The following is a 22,174-nucleotide window of genomic DNA, read 5'->3' on the forward strand; positions in this document are numbered from 1 at the left end:
TTTACTTTTTATTATTGTTTATATTATTTTATTATTTCCCTTGATTTGATTACTATTCTTTTTTTATTGTATCACAGCTAACTGGAAAAATGTTTATGCTTTGGCAATTCAAGTGGTTAAAAACACATTACCACATAAAAAAAAATGTAACAGAGATGTGTGTATTTCAATGGTTTTCAAAACACCACTAAAACTCTACGAAATATCATGTCATCTAAACATTAGTTGTTTGAATTAATCTGTACTGTCACTACTGCTTTTCATAAAGGAAAGACATGACAATAAAGTGTGTGTTAAGTAACCCACACCAGTAGGGGGCACTGTAGGATTCATAGTCTCATATGGTGTTTAATTGATGTCCGATGTTGCTGGGAGGATTCGCAGAATAAGAATTTCATTGTACTGTGTTTCCTGTGCATATGACAATAAAAGTTTGAATTTGAATTTGAACAGTCATGCTTGAATACGCAGTGCTTCTGACTGAAGTCAGCAGCAAAATGTAAATGCATGTCGACCTGCTTGTTTACCTTTCTGCGTGGTTTTCAAATGTGGTATTTAATGAGTAAAGGCTGATTGCGTTTATTGGCGATCAAACAAATCACCCTGAATTTAATAGATGCATTCGCTGTGAGTGCATCATTTATCCAGATCAGTAAAAAAAACTCATTGATAAATTGTATTTATTTTATGATTCATGTTTGTGTTGCATTGTAATACTCTGAATGTGTTCACCTCACATACCATGAACATCTGCAGGTGGGCAGCCACACACACACACACACACAGGGGAAATGGCTTACACATGGGGCCTGTAATACAGGCTTTGTTTGTGCATCCACTCTACGTCTGGTAGTCATTTTATCTGATAAGCATTTAAGCAACGCAGAAAACATCAGAGCTGAATTTATTCCTTCCTTCACTTGTTTCCCCTCTTCAGCAGATGTTGTTTTGTAGGTCTGTCTAGTTTTCAACTACATGCCTGTTTGCATATTTCCCCTTTGTCATGTCTGTTTAATAAAACGCTGTGGTTGTGCATGAAACTTTGGTCATCTTACAAGCAAATGTTGGAGTCTCCCAAAGGATCTAATTTGCATTGTAAATCCCATCTCTCTCGCTCTCTTCTTACCTCTATGTAAATTATTGCATGACGTTATAAAAAAGGAGCATTAGTGACAACTCGTGATGTATAAAAAGCAAACACGACAGGCATAAGAAACATGCATATTTATTTTTGCACTCAGGACACATTAAATAAAAACTACAAAGGTAACATACAAAAGATAGATTATATCCCATTTTACATCCAAAATAACAATAATTTATGGTATAAATTAAAATTCTCACTATTTTATGTACAATTCCATGAAAACAACATCTTTTTTTTATTATCCCTGGAAGCACCCTTTACCAAAATTGTAGGGATTCCTATCTTGGTTTTCTCAGAAGGAAGGCCCAGTGACATTGTGATAAACCACAGAAGGATATGACACTTTTTTTCCACTGCTAAAAGTGTTACGGCGTTCGGCTTTCGGCTTTGCGATCTAAATGGACGCCTGGTTTCTGCATTATTCACCAGCCTTTACAGATGAATATGACCTTGTTGGATTTAACCTGTCACTTTGGGTTTGTCTCTCTCTCTCTCTCTCTCTCTCTCTCTCTCTCTCTCTCTCTCTCTCTCTCTCTCTCTCTCTCTCTCTCTCTCTCTCTCTCTCTCTCTCTCTCTCTCTCTCTCTCTCTCTCTCTCTCTCTCTCTCTCTCTCTCTCTCTCTCTCTCTCTCTCTCTCTCTCTCTCTCTCTGGTGACACTTTAGTATGCATGGGCAGCCTCAGGCACTGCAGAGCTAAGGTTATGATGAAGTATGCATTAATTAACAGAGTGCAGACAAACACACTTATATTGAGGTAAAGCGAGATCTTTGCACTTGAATTGGGTGGGTGGCTTGCTTAACTGAGGTCTTATTACAGATTTGTTTACTTATACAAGGTATTGGTTTTCAAAAGATGCAAGTTGTGATATAATAAGTTTTAAAAAGGTTGCCCCTAAAACATTACACAAGATAAGTACTTCGGTAATAAAGTGCAAAATGTAGTGATTTTGTTCATTCGTTTTTGTTGGTACAGCATTAGTGACATATCCACAAAAAAAATGCAATGCTGACCATGTGTCAGATTATATACTGAATGTTCTCAAAGGGATTTCTGAATGAAGGGCCTTTACAATCTCACTAAAACTTACATTAAGTACTACTCACAGCACTAAGTACAAAATGGTTGACCTGTGACTGATGGCTGTGCAAGTGCTGTAAACCGCAAGCTAAATGTCATGATGACACAACAGGATAGTTTACTCAAAAATGAAATTTCGGTTTTCATATACTTTTTTGTCCATACATTGAAAGTCATTTGGGAACACTGGGAACATTCATGAAATTTTAAAAAAATGTTAGAGTAATTTGTAAGTAAAATGGACAGAATTAACAAACGCATTATCCACCTCAAATTTGATAGTTAAACAATCATTTGTAAAAAGGGTAAACACATACACATTTTAATTCAAATGAATTATTACATGAAAGTGTTAAGCTTGCAGGCAAATACTATTGGTGTAATCTATAATAATAGAAAAAGAAAACGGATTACACAACCACTTTCAATAATTTGTGTTTTATATATTACACTTATTTCCACATTTAACGCACCATGTACGTGTGGTTGGGAGCAGGTGTACGTTTTTTTTTTCATACCAACTAACTTTTTTTTTTAAATTAACACTTTTGCTTTATGAACAATTTGCATTAAAAAAAATTCATGAATGAGGCCCAATGTTGTTTAGGATCCCGCTGACTTGGACAAAAACAATTGAAACATCCGCTGAAAATATCTTCTTTTTTGTTCTAAGAACGTTATACAGGTTTGGACATGAGGGCGAGTAAATGCTGACTGAATGTTCACTTTTGAGTGAACCAACCCTTTAACCGGTTTGCAATCCTCGCAGCTAGCAGTGCAGTGATCCGCATGGTTTTTGGCTGGCTGGAAAAGTGCTTCAGAATGCGAGAGCTCGAGTTTGTGGTGAAGGGGGAGAAAGAGCAAATTGTTTTGGAAGAATTTTTACCACAGCCTCTGTTGGGGAGTGAAATGAAAGGGGATGACGTTCGATTGTTCCCACATAGAATTACACAATGTTCATCACAATGCTTCTCTTGCTCAAGTCGAAAACCTGACAAGAATAATATGCCCCAACGACACCCACAGGACTACATTTATCTTGAGAATCCCCAAGAAGAAGAAAAACACTCCCTTAGTGCTTATTCTCATTTGCAATTCAATGCTCCAAAGGATCAATGCTTTTACATCATCGAGACATTATGACAGCTTAAAAGACAGACAAGAGTTTTTTCCAGTCCTGAAGGCACTTAAAGGCAATGCAGAAAGATCAAAACCCAACGCGAACGACGAGAGACGAAAGCGAGGTCCATAGGGATGTCTCAACTACAGCTTGTTTTGAACATTGCCCAACTTGTAGCAATTTCAGGCTTTGGTTCTCCGCAGTCCATCTCGCCGATTCTCTCTCTCACTCTCTCTCTCTCTCTCTGTCTCTCTCTCTCGAGACTTTTTTGTTGTTCACTTTGAGTCTGAATTGCTCTCGACATGATTGTGACATCAATCCTCCGCCGGTTCAGCCAGCTCTCTTACATCTGAAGAAAGGAGTTCTGTGCTCCTCAACAACAGGTGACCTACATTAGAGGTTAAAGAGCGAATGAAGCAGAATCGTATCTCTCGTCCAGAGGGGCTCCGTGGATTTTTTTCTTTTTTTCTTTTCTTTTTTGGTTATGTAAGTGGTTTTGTCTTTCAGTGTGCTCCACATGGAGTCTCGCGCTTTCTTTAATGCAGACGACGCTTATCGGTTGATCACTTCTGTGAAAGCAGAGAAAGAAACAGCTGGGCCACTTTATCCATTATTCGCCATTGGTCATTTGTTCGTTTTGGTCTGTGGCAGAAGAAACATCCCAGCACTCCTTTGCTAATCAAATCGCTTGGTTTATATGTGCACCTGTCACATGATTTGTTGAGATGCAAATTGAGAGTAAGCGCATTGGCCAGCTCATTTTGCACAGTTTATTTGTTTCTTACCAACAACCGATCGGCACGTTTAGACTGGGCCCTGCGCTGGTCATTTGAAGTGAAGTAGGGATCGGTCAGATCCCTTTTCAACGCCCAGTAGCAGAAGACCAGCAATGCGTACAGTGTGTGGATCTATTAGGGGGCTAAAGCAGCCGTTGAGGTCAGAGGCGTTGAGGTTAGTTTCCCACGAGAGGGCTGAGGTCTCCATGGTGGTTCTTGAGTTTCTTCTTAAACAGAGAGATGGTGGAAGGTCTGTAGAAGATGATCCAGGGTTCAGACGTAGTGCTCTGCGCACACGAATCTGACCCGCTGATTGACGGGATGGATGGGGATCTGAGAGGGGGCGACAAACACAAAAAGACGGTTGATTCACATCACACTTTTATGCGCTGCAATATGCCAGGTAAAAAACTAATGGCATGCCAATTGTGCAGGCGAACATCCATTATGAGCAAAATAGACTCTATAAATCTGACAACAGTGCAGTGATACACTAGCCTGGCTCCGCCCTCCTGCGTACTTCCGCTCAATTTTAATTTTCCTTCAGTACTAGGTCTGGTTTTCTCCGATCAATTTTTTGCTGGTCCAATCAGTGAACAGAGGGAGTGGCTGAGAACAATGACATTGAGGTTGTGCGCTAGTTTGAGTCGTCATAGATACGTCACGACCAAACGTTAGCGATTGGTTATGGCATTATCCAAAGTGACTCTTGGCAGATCCAATAGTTTTAAACTTCAACAGAGTACCCGCCTTCAAGGAAGTTAACCCTTGTCAATGGAGAGAGGCCAGACTCTCTGTACAAATTAAATGTACGAGAGTCTGGAAGAACCAGGCTAGTGATACACCTCCTTGTACCTGCAATAAAACCTTATATAAGCTAGTCAATTTCATCACAATTCTTCATCTCATGCTTAATAGTGGCATCTCAAATCGAAAAACTTTAGAAAATATATTTAGTTTGTAGCATAATGTACTTACTTTACAGTAAGATGCAGGAGCAGCTTAGCTACCATGGCTATGACTGTTAGCGTTAGCAGAGCAGCTAATGCGTAGATGGTCCACACTGTAAAACATGACATGTTTATTCGTGACAGACAGTAAAACTAATGCAGCCTCATAATTACAGTTGTACTAAAAGGGAAGGCTATCACTGGCAAAAACTCAAGTACTAGTATAAAGAGTGGCTAGCTTTAGAAATGTAAAGCACAGAGCTAACAGATACAATTCGAAAGCAAACAATAAAAAAAATGAACATGATAAACCATTTCGCCTGCTCCAACATACATTAAAGTTACGACTGTAAAATCATAATGTATTAATGTTGGATCTCCCAAGGAAGCTTTCACAGTCTTTTTGTTAAATGTATGTTTTAACAGTCGTGGCTAATGTTACCGTATATAATACAGTATATTATAGTAACACTAAATGTAGTTATTAATATTCAATATACCCCTTATGGAAAAAAAGACATTCATTTCATGTGTTAAACATATGTTTCACATGTGATCTCATCATGTGTTTCACAGGGGAATTTACATGGGATTCACACAAAAATGTTCCAAAAGCACACATTTCCCATGTGCAAAACACATTTATCGTGTGGTTTTTCTATTTATTGATGGCTTTCTTGGAAATTTTTGTGAAGCAACATTGTTAATATTGTGATGATTTTAATGCACTTTATACATGGCCAGTAGGTTATCTTTAATATGTTTAAAAGCATTTCTGATTTAAACTTTAGTAGCACAAATGTTTTCAGAAGTTGCTCTGTGGCATATACACTTTAAACAATATTTAATCCAATAAATTACTGTTTAAATATCAGTAATATTTTTTTAAAGTCCCTTATGTTCACAATTTATTTGATTCAAAATACAGTAAAACAGCAACATTGTGAAATATTATTACTATTTAAAATTACTGTTTTCTATTTGAATATATTATAGAATATAAATATATAATATGTCAAAGCTGAATTTTCAGAATTTTCAGCATCATTACTCCAGTCTTCAGTGTCACATGATCCTTCAGAAATCATTTGAATATACTGATTTGGTGCTCAAGAAACATTTCTAATTATTATTAGTGCTATGTATTACTATGTATGGTAATATTTGAGTATATAAATCAAAAATTGTAAATATATTGTTTCTTTCCCTTGTCTTAATTTTTTTAAACTAGATTAGTTTAATATATATATTTCCAATATACTTGCAACCAAATTACAGAGCAAATACATAAATATCGAGATATATATTGAATCTGAAAAGAACAGGGATATAATTTGTAGGCATTTGGGCAGAAAGTATAGTTACCATGGTAAACTGTAGTAAGGGTAAGATGATTAATTCCCTTGTTTTGTGTATGCAGCTATATTGTTACGTAATCTCTCCAGGCTACCGGGCTATATTTTTTATATTTAGTATTAAAAAAGTGAGGAAAGTAGCAGAACTGAAGCAAAATGAAGAGAACTGGACACATACTGGTGTTGTGGCCTGTGGTCCGGCTCGGTCCAGGCCACTGACCTGGCATGTTTGCAGGACTTGATGTGATTACATGTGATTGATGTGAGAACAGGAGCGAGGATTTTCCATTCTGACTGGTATTTGATTTTGCTGTAGTGCTTCCCGTACCAGGCCGCACTGTACTGGTGTCCTCTTCATCACCATCGTCATCCTCTTCCTCAGGTCTGACTCCATGATTGCTGAAAGCTGTGGGGAGTTCATATGTGGTAATCAGCCAACAAAACACAAACAGAACCCAAAATTCCTTGTTAAGATATGCTGATCATCTGATTAAAATTCATAACGTTTCTATTGACGTCCCCCCGGACATTACGGAGAGAGATTTCAAAAGCTCTTTCAAAAAAACATCACGTCTCTCGTTCAGCGTTGTAGACGCAGATATAAACGCAGTATGTGGTGTTTGAATCAAACTCTGCCTGCAGGGGAAAGGGGCTCTGTGAATAGTGAAAGCCAATTTGCTTCGCTGACCTTTTCTTTCAGAAAAACATTTTTCCATTTCATACTTCCGACTCCCTTTTATTCTTCCTCAGATTGTGGTTATTGAACTCTGCCTCTCAATACAACACAACAGAAAGTGACAGTGTGTCTGAAAATTGTATTAGTATGACAAGCATTCAGAGAGTGCTGCTTACACAAATTTGGCTTCTATTTCTTTCTTTTTATATTACTATTTGAAAGTCATAAAAACAGCAGAGTGCGTTTAGTAACATCATTTGATGCATCATTTTGTTATTTGTTATTTTTAGTTTGTGTCTCTTAGCTTTGAGTACATTTAGGCTTAGTCGTCAAATCCAACAGAATTTTTGAATTGTTTTTTTAAGTCTCTAATGTTCACTAAGGCTGCATTTATTTTATCAAAAATACAGTAATAACAGTAATATTGAGAACAGTTCAGTTGTAAACAGTTGTAAAGGTAACATTTTGTGTGCGTGCGTGCGTGCGTGCGTGCGTGCGTGCGTGCGTGTGTGTGTGTATTTTTATTTATACTACAATATAGCAGCATAATTTTTCCAGTCTTCAGTGTCACATGATCCTTCAGAAATCATTCTAATATGCTGATGTATAGCTCAAGAAACATTACTTACTATTATCACTATTTAGTGCTAGTTTTGTGAAAACTGTGATACGTGTTTTCAGGATATTTTGATGAATAGAAAGTTGAAAAGAACAGCATTTATTATAAATGTCTTTACTGTTATTTTTGATCAATTTAATGCATTTGCCGAATAGACGTATTGATAAAAAGGTAACACTTTACAGTAAGGATCACTTGTTAACATTAGTCAATGTATTAACTAACAATGAGCAACACATTTATTACAGAATGTATTAGTTAATAAAAGAACAGTCGTTCATTGTTTGTTCATGTAAGTTCACAGTGCATTAACTAATGTTAACAAATACAACATTTGATTTTAATACTGTATAAGTACATTTTGAAATTAACTAACTAAAAATAATAAATTCTGTAGAAGTATTATTCATTCTTAGTTCATGTTAACTAATGACTCCTGTCCTGACTCCAAACTTTTAGAATATATGTATGTAGAATTCAATTTCACACACTTTTTTTTTGTAACATTTGCAGTGATATGACCATATATAAAAGTGGACAGTCAAATGTTTCCAAATATAAATCAAAAGAAATCCTCACCGTGATAAAGAACAGAAAATCCATGTGCCTCATTTGTCCTATCTGAGAAAAAATACAAAATGACGAAGTCTGCAGTGATGTTCACGATGTCCCGCGGTGGATTGCGGCCATCGAATCGTGCCACCACCCGATTGGAGTTGCCATCCAACAGTTCCACCATATCAGTCTGGTCCACGATATTGAAGAAAGTAAAGTTGAACAGAAGGACAGACGCACCTGGAACCTGGAAGAGCAACATGACACAGATAAGACAGCTGTCAGTATGCCAGATACTTATTATGTGTTTTGGCTCTAGCAGGCTCTCTCTCCATTAGGATATTAAAAGATTATACCTGAATGGTCCAGTAGCAGACCCTGCCAGGTCTGTATTTGTCTGGGAAGTCAGGAGAGTAGATTACTGCAGAGGGTGATGTGTAGTTTCCTCCACAAGCGCCTACTTTTGCTATAGGAGAAAAGTGAGAGCTTCAGTTTTTTCCTTAACTTGCTAGTAATTTCCTTTGCACAGGTAATGAGAAAACTTACTGTCGAACACTATGACACGTCCGTCGCCTCCACATGGCTGGGTGTGGTCTCCAAAACACACATGGTTACACTCTGTGCTCGGAGCATCACCGTGACGATGATAATCAAGGTCGTTGCCACAGAAACAAGCATAGCCTGATTCCATACCGGCGAGCTGAAAAAAAGTTTTCACAAATGATCATAATTCTCTAATGCCTGGACAATCCAAGGGTGCAGGCAATCAGAAAAAGCAAGCAAAATACAATATATATGATTGATTTCATCCCACACAAGCAGATGCACATGATTACATCTTGGACAAATATTGATTATTATTTTTCTCTTTGCTGAGTTATTAACTCTGGAAAAATTTACTAAAATCACAATTGTATAGAAAAGGTCTATGTAAGTAATTTTAAGTATATTTTAAAATATATTTATATAATTGGGTATAGTATTTATATAATTGGGTAGGAATCTTGGATGTACTACTATACTGTACATTTGTACAACATCATTTTTATTTTTAATGTAGTAAAGATGTATAATATTAATGAAAATCTAATTAGAATCACCATTAAGAACAACGGGAATTACATATATATATGTATGTATGATAAAAATGATCATTCTAGAAGAAAAATTCAGATGGCACTTAGAGGCTTTTGCATCTGAAGTCTTCATATATTGTTTTTTATACATTTAGCTAGCATACATTAAGACTTTATGCTAAACAACATTTCTGGTTCTGATTTTGGGATGAAATATGACCTATACTTGTTTGTAAGATTCCTCTAAAAAGAGGTAAAGTGTTCTATAAAAATAAAAATAAACATTATATGTACACCGTACACGTGACCACACATGATATATTAATGTGCCAAAACATAGTGATAATAATGAATTATATGGCGAGGTGGAAGACGTCAAACAAAACGCTTTGAAATGTGGCATCGGTCTGTTCTATCACTTTTTATTTTATGCATGTCCAATGGTGAAATTGGTACCTTGTATCTTTGGTTACGGCAGAAGCTGATGCAGTTCTGAATGGTGAGTTTGTTGGAGGTCTGGTAGCCTCCGGATAGAGGTGTTGGGTCGCCGCTGTCCTTAAAACAGCCCAGATTACCAGGCACTGAAAGAGAAAGATACAAAAAATGCAAACATATTTTAAAAAATCACTGGAAAACATGACATGGCCATATTAGGGCCTTATGCCCATGTAGAAATGTAGAAACATCAGCCGCTATTAAATGCAATAACAGACACACTTGCAAATCATTAACTTCCCTCTGCCGGTAAATCGTCTGGAAACGTGTCTTAAAGACTGAAGTGTTTTATGAACTATGATTAAAGCAGCCCGCATGGCCCAAAAAGTGTGAGAACGAAGAGTGCCGTATGCGACTAAACCTCATTCCTAAGGGAATGCACAGATGGATTCTGGGGGGTTTGTTAATTATAAACTGAATGAGATCTCAGGGTGAGAGAACACAGAGGTCAGAAAGAAAAAGAGAGACAGAGAGAAAATGTCTGAAAGTGCATGTCGGTGCCATTAAGTGTGTGTGCTATTATCTGCATGAAATCAGCTCGCCAACCCGCTGAAGACCATCTTAAACCAGCAAGTTCATTGTAGGCCATTTTTGGTAGTTTTTTTTTTTTTTTGGCATGGAAAGACTGGGAGTGCAAGGAGATATAGCAACTAAGGCAAAATATTATCACATTGTTTTTTTCCATTTCATGAATTATTGTATATTTATCATGATATTCATCTAACATTAATGGGAAAGGAAATGCTTTCCACATATTTGTCAGACCTTGAGAATGAATGTAAATTTGTTTGTTTTAGGGTTGCACAGACTTGTCGACTTTAATGCCCTGCCATGGTGCTTTAAGCTTGATGTCGACTACACTGATCATGGCCTATAGAGGGCGCAACAGGATAAGAAATCTTTGAAGTCCACTTTTACGTTCGGTTTCCAACTGTTAAAATGACTAATGAATGCATACTCAGAGAGCGCTCCACAAGATATGTTGGATTATATCATCTGGACACTCAAAATTGATCAGTGAATGGGGAGTCTTATTTAAACTTTAACAATTTAATCAAGCTTTTAAAATGTAATCAAATGAAAATATAACAATTAATTTACAACAAAAAAATATGGAAGAAAAAATATATTGGCTGTATGATATTCCTTAGAAATAATAATGTTATTATTAATACTTTTAGGAGTACATTTTAGTAGGCTATACAATATATATTTATGTCATAATTTATTAAAGTTAAACCGAACTTTTATTTTGACGGTTTGTCTCAAAACAGAGACACGCGGAAAAAACAAATAGCGAATGCACTGACTGGCTGATGACGCGTTTATTTCTGCTGCATGATAGGCTGTTAGTATTATAGTCATCAACCAGCCAGAAAAACCTAGCAACTTAACAGCAATGTGCTAAAACCATTCAGAGCACCCAGCAACCATACAGAGGAATTCAGCACACACATAAAGTTACATGCCTTTTATGCAAGAAATGAATGGATGATTGGGGTTTGTTTGTGTGAACGTAAGTGTATCTGTTCTATCTGAAGAGTTTTAAAGAACCATTTAGATGACAGTGTAGGTTAAATAGTGAAAGGTTTGATTGCAGACTGGTGATAAGGATAAAAAAACCCCTCTCAGACACTCCAGAACTCTTCAAGAACACATCTCAGCACAAGTCAGCACTCGCACAGGCCTTGTTCCGCTCGCTGGATACAATGAAAAGTTTTGTTTTCAAAGGGATACACGTTGGGGCTTACTCAGTCAGGCCACACACACACACACACACACACACACACACACACACACACACACACACACACACACACACACACACACACACACACACACACACACACACACACACACACACACACACACATTCTGTTTCTCTGTGTGAAAGTGTTTTACTGAAATATTTCATGCTGTTTGATGAACAGTGAAATTACAGCAGGAAAAGTTTGATAACAAAGTTTATGCAGTCATTCAAAAACGCACGCACACACACACACACACACACACACGCACACACAGATTAACTACTACAACAGATCGTGACAGTAAAATTCATCTCCATATAAACAGATCTCGAGTGGGTTTGCTGAAAATAAACAAACAAAATCATTATTAAAGGCAATGTCAACTAATAAATAGTAGGACGTATTATAAACTTTTATAAAAAAAAAATAGTTTGTTACAATTTCTTGATCCAAAAACAGGACAATTTCACACCATCTGGCGATGTCACTTTCTAAAAAGAAACACTACAGTCCTATAGACTGAAAATGAAATACGCATGCGCATTACGTCACCGTTTTCACACAGTTTTTGTAGTTTACACGGAGATGATAGCGCTATCGTTTTCAAAAGTTTGTGTTTTTAGGCCCCCAAAATGTTGTTGTCGTGTAAATGAACAGCCAAAATGCATAAAAAGTTTTCTGCTTTTAGTTGAAATCAGTGTCATGTAAATGGCACCTCAGTTGTATATTAATGTACTGATTAATGCCATTATGACATATGCCCTGACCGTTTCTTAGTTTCCTTAAACTGTCTGGGTGGATTGTGGAAGGAGTGAAATCTCATCAGTATAAAAAACTATTAAACATCTAATATGTTCTGTTTGACGGATTGTGTCGCATCAAACAAAATTTGCACTTTCAATGAAGACTAATTAGGCTCTTATTTCATAAGAGAAAAAAAAATCAGTTTTCCTTTGTATGCAAATATAATATTATTCAAAATTACCATAACATAAATGTTAGCTAAAGACTAAGTAGAGTTGAACAGACAAGGACTGTGCAAACCCTACAACTTTCCTGCTTGTCTAAACACAGACATGTACAATATAATCCACAGTCTGTTCCTCTTATTAATCAGAGTGTAAAAAAACCACCACAAACTGCAGTGCAGCGTGTTCCTCCCCCCTCATAAATCTGGAACAATATCCACATGAGCGGTGTTGAGTCAAACACGGGCCCGTTCTAGTGTACTGGATCTGAAGATGATCCATCGCTGCCAGCGAGGAATTTCTGGGTGGAAATTAAATGGAAGACTGCATGTAATTATGATCGTTAGATAGAGGACAAAAGCCTTAATTACACTGATATGCTTTTACAGAGAAAAGAAACTCATTTTTCACTCTCGGATGCCTGGAGAATAGGGGGAAAGGAGAGTATTTCTCTTGGCCGTTCCTTTGCCACTTCAATGGCAATAGCTCTGAACTTGAAAGCAGGACATTCTGCTCTCCAGGGCTCATGCAAGATTAAAGACCGCATGTCTTCTGCTTCTGACAGAGTGATTGTACTTTACCATCAATTTATCTGTCCTTTACCTCTCATCACGCACCGGGTTTGCTTCCCCCTGCGCAGAAAAGGACTCATCTCTTTCACCAACACAGCTGCTGTTTTAGGCAAAGCCATGTTTTTTTAGTTAACTTACCTCAGAAAACTTCAAAAGAGAGTTGCACGTACCTCATGCAGTTAAGATGTGCTGAACATGGGTAACAACTGCAAATATCCATGCTTTAAAAGTAATCCAATCGACTTCAAAGTGTAGAGTGGAATTTGAAGATTTTATAAGGCGCTTGGCTGGCGAACGCAATGGCATTACGTTTGCTAATGTGCCTCGTTTAGACTGGCTCGCATCCAGATACGGCTTTCAGGAAACACACACTTTCACAATGGAAAGATGCAACGCATGCACACACACACACACGTCTATTTTTTACAAGCCTGCATCTGCATCTCAACATGGAAAGAACTGGAGTCTTAAATTAAACACAGTTGGGAATGTGGCTGGTTCCACCACTGAAATACATACAATTATTAAATGCCATACAAAAACACACAGTGATATTTGATACTACGTAGGCTAATGATGAAATATCTATTCAGTGATTTTTTTTTTAAGGTTGCTGGTTTGATTGGCGTTAGGGGCAGCCAATGAACTCTGATGACATTTACAAGTGTGCCCTCGAGCAAGAGACCTGAGTAAGTACACAGTAAATCACTTTAGAGGAAAACTATCTGCTAATGACAAAAGAAAGAAGAAAAGTCGCTTCACCCTGATGTACAGCTTACAGGCATAGACCGAAACAGTTTAAAAAAACACGACAGATTACGATCTCATTCTAAAAATGGCAGTGACCTTTTCATATTGCAAGTAGAACTGTAAAGCTAATTTAGTGTGATTCATTATTTAAAGATGCAATAAAAAGTATTTTTCCTATGTAAATTCTGAAAAAGATTTTTAGATTGTTGGAGAAACTCAAGTACGGCCTTTATGTTTTTTGCGAGTGCAGATTCAGCATAGACCCAAGGAACATGGAACGTGTGACAAGCAGGACAGGACAGTTGCGCGATTGCTAATGAAGAACTTTGGTTAAAGTTCCGACAAGGTTCTCTCAAAGTTACAAACAAACCTTCTTCCAGTAACATTAATACTGTAGAATGTTAGTTCAAAGTTATCTGGTCTTTAATAATGTCCTCAAAACGTCAGCACAAAAATGTTATTTATACATCACTCATGGAATGTTTTATAGTTGGACGTTTTTTAAATGTTACTACTTGTTCCGGAACGTTCAGAGAACATTCACAAGACTCAAAAGTTAGCTAGATGCTTGTCTCAGCCTCAGACGTCACGTACACAAAATTGGAAACACTTCAGAAGTTTCGAAATCGTCTTCTGATTGGTTGAATTCTACAGGATTTCTGGGAGACGTGTGTGACTTGTTCTTTAATGATCCGCCTGGAAAAAAAGATACTGCGACGCCAAAAACCCTCATTGAAAAAGGAAGCCATCATGTTTACAACTGTGACAATGAGCGCTCTTTATATGAGAGCTCCTAATAAGACTCTTTACGCACATGTCTGTTATTGTAGGGACATCAATGTTACATTTTCACACCATAAACATGACGTGGAACAAAGCAAACTGTGATTGGTTACTTTACATGTCAGTCAGACGGCCTGTGGGTGGTCCTTGGCCAATAAAAGCTGCGATGGAGTCCAGACCTTCTGCCATTAGTCTGAAGGTCTGGCTACGTGAGACTAGCTAGATGCAGATCAAGGTCCAAGATATGACGCAACAGCTGAAGAAGACAATGTGTATCATTTATGAATTAACATAACTTGCTGAATTATTAATTAATAATGATTAACTAATAAGCATACCGTCGCCACCACGCTGGAATGTTACACAAAAAGCAAATGGGGTAAATTTTGATTTAATTTTGATAAAGTGTGGTTTTTGATAATTGAAACTATTTAACAACTATTTAACGTAATTTACCATTTTTTATTTATTTAAAAAGTACTAAAATGACTAAAAATGAAATAAAAATAAATAAAAAGCTAAATAGATCTGTCAAAAAATTATAACATGGCAAAAGAACAACAATTTAAACAACAATTTAAATAAATAAAAGTAAAAAATATATAAAATAAAATTCTAAATATAATATTCATAAAATATTAAAAATATTCATAAATATTATTTAACATAATAGCATCTAAATAATATACTCATTTTTGTATCAATTATTAAATTAAAATACGTACAGATTATTCAGTTAAATTTTAATTGAAAATATTAATTGAAATGCGTAATTGTTAAAAAAAGGCTTAAAGATAGAGTATGTAAGAATTTTGTAATAAAATATCCAAAAATGACTTGCACAGTCTGATATATTTCCTACAGTTATGTACTTACAATATCCCATAAGTCTCCAAAGATTTTTTATTTCAGAGAAATCCCAATTATAAATAATTGTCCATCCCTGAAAAAAATGTCGCAAGTTTAATTCGTCAAATAAACTGACCCTACAGCACTTGCGGGTAGTTCGGTAGAATGAAATCCCCTTATTCCTTTATATATCCGCGGGACTCGTGTGTGGTCCTGATATCTGTCTATTATTAGCAATCGCACCCTGCTTCATACCACTGTAGTAATGTTAAAAAACATTAATATTTTCACTCATCCATAATAGGCATGTGCCGGTATCACTTTTTCATGCTGCGATTAATTGAGAGAGCATTTATCACGGTATACGGTATTATCACGATATTGTAATTTTACCAGAGAAACAGGTTAAAAAAAGAAACAAACTTCAGTTTTGTCCTTTTAGTAACTTTAATAACTTTTTAATGAACTAAAAGTAACTCAAACATTTAAATACAAATAAATATAAATAAAACAATATAAAATATAAAAGTAAACTGAACAATTGTATCCTTTATCTCCCTGAATTGCAGTGGATGGTTGTCACGAATATGAGCGAACATGTTAGACGTGTTCCCTTGTTTTGCAGCCACTTTCCGTCCACGTCTTACGGTCCCTAGTACACACCGGACGCGAATAGCGCGTCAGGCGCGAGTGATTTCAATGTTAAGTCAATGCAAAGACGCGTTACACGCGCGTAACGCGTCTTCTTTGCATTGACTTAACATTGAAATCACTCGCGCCTGACGCGCTATTCGCGTCCGGTGTGAACGCACCATTACACAAAGGGAAACTGTCTTCGATCAGCAATCCCTCTGCATTTTTTTGGAACCCAAAATATTTCCAAACATCTGACTTTACCCTTTTTGAAGGGGGATAAATTGTCGGCAGCGTTCCTCCTTCCGCCATTCTTCTTCTTCATGTGAGAATTTGAATGCGGCGCCAGTGCCCGTGGCGCGCACTGCGTGCAGTGCCCAGTGTGATCAAAGAGTATACTCTTTGGTGTGATTCTACATGTGACGTGTACACTGTTTACATCCGGGTGCGCTCACGTGTTCTGCGCAGCATATACGCAGTGTTTGTTCAAGCGGTTGATGGAAAATAAGCTATAATGCACGTTCTAAAAATACAAATTTGGATCTATTATTTTTTACGGTATTTTGAAGTGCCCACGATAACAATATCGTGTATATTCATTATCGTGATTTATCGAATTACCGAAAATCGGCACATGTCTAATCCATAAACATTATTAGATCCATTAGCTTGACAGCGAGTCCCATCATTCAGCTTATCACTGCGTCATAAACCTACGCCTTGTTATTGTTAAGAGGTTTGTTATTGTAAGGGGTTAGCGACTCCTAGCGGCTAAATGTTTTTGCATATTGTTGCTTTTTGAGTGTACTAAAACAACACCTATGTTGCATTAAATGGCCCAATATCTCAGAAATGTTGAAGTAGCCAGCCTCCTTTGTAACCACATGTAGCATGTAGGCTACTTGGTCCGTCCTTCGGATGAGACGTTAAACCGAGGTTCTGACTCGCTGTGGTCACTAAAAATCCCAGGATGTCTTTCAAAAGAGTAGGGGTGTAACCTCGGCATCCTGGCCAAAATATGCCCAGTGGCCTCTGTCCATCATGGCCTCCTAATCATCCCCATATACTGATTGGTTTCATCACTCTGTTTCCCTTTCCATCAGTAAGATGGTGTGTGGTGGGCATTCTGGCGCAATATGGCTGCCGTCGCATCATCCAGGTGGATGCTGCACATTGGTGGTGGTTGAGGAGGTTCCCCCTTTCTATGTAAAGCGCTTTGAGGTCTCAGAAAAAGCGCTATATAAATGTAACAAAAAAATTATTATTATTTGTACATGTACGATAAATTTTCCAATTTCAACCCCGATCCTTAATCACAAGGCAACCAGCACTCATGAATTATCCTCAATAACCCTCTTCTGAAGAGTGACAGTTCCACTCTCATCTTCAAAAACTCTACAGTCACAGTAAATACCACTGATATTCTCTTAAGCTCACTAGAACCGCCGTAATTGTTCAGAGCAGAAACGATGGTCTCTGGCTTTTTATTGCACATCATATCTCAGCTGTGGTGAGTCATCCGTGCTTTTCACAATTCAGATTTTCATTATTGCAGGGCTTGATGGGGGTGACGCAAGAGTGAAAGACGTGTCACAAGTCCGCTGAAGCAGAGAGGCAGACATAATAGCATTCAAAAGGAGAGAGAAAGAGAGAGAGAAAGAGAAAAACTGACAAAAGGAAGAAGGAAAGAAACACCCAGATAACAAACACAACAACATCAAACGCTGCAGATCTTGGCAAATGCATTTGGCAGAAATGGCGGATAAGCGTGTCTGAGAGGGCCTCTCTCTTTTCCTCTTTCATTCTCTCTCTCTGTGTGTTATTAAAATAAGGTAATTACAGACATAAATTCAGATGACATCTGCGGTGCTTTTTTTTCTCTTTCTTTTTGCAGAGGATTGTGGGTGTTTCTTTTTTTCCAAAATACATTCATAAGTTTCTGTGCCACACCCTGCAGACTCTGCCAGGAACACTTTTAGTTGAGAGCTGAGATACACTTGAGGAGAGGGGGTGATATAATAAAAAGACGTTTTGTTATTGCTAATAAGACAGTCTGTCTTTCTGAATGTTTAAAGGGATACTCCAGGCACATTTTTTTTATTCTGTCATCATTTATTCACCATGTTGTTCAAAACCTGTATGACTCTCGGCCTTCCACAGAAATTTGAATAATGCGCTGCTCGCTCTTTTTCATGTAGTAACAATGAATAGTATCATAAATGTTTTGACTCTCTATACCATTCAGACATTTTTTTTTCTTTGAAAGAAATGAATAGGCCAACTTTTATTCAGCTAGGATGAATTAAAATGACCAAAAGTAACAGTAAAGACATTTATAATGCCACAAATGAAGTCCACATACACAAACCCACACACACTACCTCCCACCACATCAACAGGTTTATTCCACAGACATAGCCTATTCCTCAAGCTGTTGCAACACAAATTCATTAACACATCTACGGTCTTGTCAACACCTAGTGCTCTCAAGGGCCGCTCACACTGACAGCAATTTTATTACTGGAGGTCATTTAGTTGCTGTATTGTTGGTGGGAGTAGGCGTTCCTATTGCTTGATGCTTTAATGTTTCTGGTGGGCTGACAGTATCAATGCATTAATCAAAATCTCTGTGAATGCCCACAGTTTTTTTATCATGCTCGTGCATGGGGGCATACAGTGAAACTGCTCACAATAACAAGAACTTCTAGCCCATTTTGTCTAACTAGTGGTTTGTTAGAGTTTAACTAGTGGTTGACTGAACTTTTTTTTTTACTCTTTACCCGCCATTGATGGAAATTTTCGTCATTTGTGAGACAACGCTTCCCCGCCATTGATGGAATTTTCCAGCTTTCTGTGTTTTCACTGGTATATTGTAGGGGGCGCTGTTACACACATGCTGAATCTCCTGATCAAAACACATGCGAAGAAGATGCAGAAACAAATGATATCATATGAAAGCAGATGCATATAATAACGCAATCATCAATATTAAACAGCAATTAAATCAAAACTGCCTAATGAAATGTTGGCCCAGTACGAGCGATAGGACTGTGAAGCTTTGGGGGTGTTGATGGACTCGATCTACTCCATCTATGTTTTTGTAGTGATGGGTCGTTCGCGAATGAGCCGGATCTAAGAGCCGGCTCTTGTAAGTGAACGTCGGGAGCTGGCTCGCATACCTGAAGAGCCGACTCTATTTAAAAATATATAGCCTATAGAAATGAAATCAATATGTAATAAAGAAATTATGAATTATTTTAATTTTATTTAAAATAATTGACTAAGTCAAAGAACATTAAAAAAATAATTAGGCTATATGGGCCTAAAGGCGCACACACATTCGTCTGATCAGCCTCACATTCTGTTCCTGTCAATCAATCATAACCAATTATACTGTATGAGGGAGGGCCGAATAGGCATTTAAAAGAGAGGCAGATTATGGATATGACTCAGAAATGACATCGGGCAATGGCAGCTCAAGATGTTCAGAAGAACGCAAGAGCTAACTTCTACAAGCTCAATAACATCTACATAAAAAAAAAAGAAGGTAGGCTAGGCCTAAGAAAAATTGTCAGAAAACTTTGCCCATTAATTAGATGTGCAAGGCAAGCAGGCAATTTTTCGGGTTGTTATGGACTATAAAAAATGTGAATATTCACGTTGCACTGTCGTGCGATGGACTTTCAGCGAGTTAAAACATTTATTTTTAAAGAGCCGTTTGTGAGTCAAAAGAGCTGGCTCATTTCAGTGAGCTGAGTCAAATTATTCTTGACTTGACATTCAAGTGGTCATAAAAAAACATGAAGCTATTTTAGTGTAAAAGCAGAGGCTCTGTTCTTTCTTTTAATACATTGTATATATCAAAAATGCTGGCGCGGAATGAGTTAATAGCCAATGTTGATACTGATATTTAGGGACCAGGATGCTTGTTCACAGAAATAAAATAATAGTGGCCATTAAATACACAAAAAATTAAATACAATGATATTACATTTATTCATTTAGCAGACGCTTTTATCCAATGCGACTTAAATGAGAATAATAAAAGCAGTCAAACTAACAGTAGGACAACAATATGTAAGTGCTATGACCTTTCTCAGTTCAATCTAACGCATTTTTTAATGTCTATTTTTATATATATATATAATCATAATAATGATATCAAATAAGGAATCCAGAGTTAAAAAAGATCAAATAAAATAATTAAATGAATTAAAAAAACGTAAAATTAATTTACATACAAATATTTTGTAAATTAAACATTTATTTTAAATTATTATTTCAAAATTGTCATTTCACATTTCCGGTTTCTGTCTGTATGAACAGCAATTCAGGGACACGCAGTGCAGTTTGGGTAGAGGAGGGGTTTTAACCTCTAGCAATTATCTAGTTTTAGTGCTGCACTTCACAGTTTGGTGTAAAACACCTATAAAATGACTATATCAAGCATCTGGGGTTTGGTGATTTGTTGGTAAATCATTCAAGAGTCCTCATCCTCTTTTCTACTTATAGATCTGCATGTCTGTCATTAATTCAGATACTAAAGTTGTGTTCCTGTTTTGGCAGGCTCCCTCCTGTCCTGTTACAGACACACTTATCCAGCCCAGAATACATGTGTTTTGGTTTAACTTTTTTTTTGGTACAGTTACAACAGCTGGATCTGCTTCGGAGAGAAATTAATTTGTTGATGTTGTGGATCATTCCACAAAAAAACAGACTATTAATATGCTTTCATTTTCTGCCCGGGGGAATTTGACAGTGTAGCTTTGTTTATGAGGCAGGCGTTTCTGACTGAGTTTCTGTTTGCGTTATGCCGCACTTTACCCATGACCCTCGTATCTATCATACATTTAGCAGCTGCGATTTACACTGGGAGAGCGAAAAAGTGAGAATCAAAAGAACAAGTCAACGGGGTCGTTCCAAACATCTTGAGTATAAATCTTCGGTTGGAGTGCAACATGCAAGGAACACAAACAATACCATCGACCCTTTAACAGGGGACTGCTCCGCAACTTCACGGCATACTTTCCCATGCCGTGCATCTGCAAGGCGGTGAACACATTGCATTAGTCGTGCCGGAGGCCGTGTTACGACACAATTGAGGCAGAGATCAATGCCTTTCACCGCCATGCCCTTCAGGGAGTGACTGCATGCTTAATTAAAGATTGAAGGAGGCGTTCTCAATAGAAACAGAATAATTAGAGTGTTTTCAGAGGCTGGAGGAGTGAAACAACAGGAATGAACATTGAAAAGAGCTGTGTAGATCTCATCTCTCAACCCTCGCTGGACCTGCCCTGGGTCATGAGGTACGGGCGGCCCTAAGAATTTACAGAGACAGACGAAAATACAAAAATAGCACCTGCTTTTCTTCTCCTAAAACACAAGAGGGTCCATTAACATCTGCTGAGAGGGGACCAAGAACAGCAATTTGGCCTTTGTACTTTGTTTTGTTAATGAAGATATTGAACACGTACATTACAGAGACGTCTATTTGATGTGCGTGTTTACATCCGGAAGAGGCATTTATTGTTTGCTCATCTGCAATACGTCTATAGGATGTTTCCTGTCAGATGTCAAATAGACGTTTAGAATATGTCTTTAAGATGTTTATGGTTTAGAATGTATGTAAAACTGACATTTTATAGACGTCTATCAGATGTAAGTAAACAGCAGATGCTTTACAGATGAAGTGATCTTTAACAGACACCTTGCAGACGTACTTGTGCTATCTTCATCTGTCTACTTAGCCAGTCATGAGATTAATTACATCATGACTGAAAGCATGGAATTCATCAAATCATATTTATAGCTGCACGGTTAAAGGTTTAAAGGTCGCGATTTCGATTTAAACACCCAATCGATCTTCTTTTGACAAGGTTCTTTTGATGTCTACAAAAGTGATCAAAATCATCTTTTGCAAATAACTTGACAATTAAAATAAAGATCATATCAATTACATCGTTATACCAGTGGCGACAAGTGACTGTTAAAAAATGCATTCATTCAAGAGATTCATTCAAA

General features: G+C 37.3%; 1 protein-coding gene across 3 annotated transcripts in view; it reads right to left on the bottom strand.

The window, feature by feature from the left end:
- Window positions 1-2,761: 2,761 nt before the first annotated feature.
- kremen1 (kringle containing transmembrane protein 1) overlaps window positions 2,762-22,174 on the bottom strand; it is a 62,120-nt gene continuing 42,707 nt past the window's right edge. Inside the window, exons 4-10 of one of the 3 annotated variants that reach the window (XM_079608592.1) lie at window positions 9,809-9,933; window positions 8,823-8,976; window positions 8,633-8,742; window positions 8,301-8,523; window positions 6,755-6,832; window positions 5,100-5,184; window positions 2,762-4,454 (exon numbers count right to left, since the gene is read on the bottom strand). In XM_079608592.1, the coding sequence (XP_079464718.1) occupies window positions 4,298-4,454; window positions 5,100-5,184; window positions 6,755-6,832; window positions 8,301-8,523; window positions 8,633-8,742; window positions 8,823-8,976; window positions 9,809-9,933 (932 nt within the window). In that variant the 3' untranslated portion in view covers window positions 2,762-4,297. Of the gene's footprint in view, window positions 4,455-5,099; window positions 5,185-6,604; window positions 6,833-8,300; window positions 8,524-8,632; window positions 8,743-8,822; window positions 8,977-9,808; window positions 9,934-22,174 lie in introns of all 3 variants that reach the window. The other 2 variants (XM_079608591.1, XM_079608590.1) reach the window with 2 other exon arrangements.

This window comes from Phoxinus phoxinus (genome assembly GCF_949152265.1).
Source record: "Phoxinus phoxinus genome assembly, chromosome: 3".
Classification (NCBI taxonomy): Eukaryota; Metazoa; Chordata; class Actinopteri; order Cypriniformes; family Leuciscidae; genus Phoxinus; species Phoxinus phoxinus.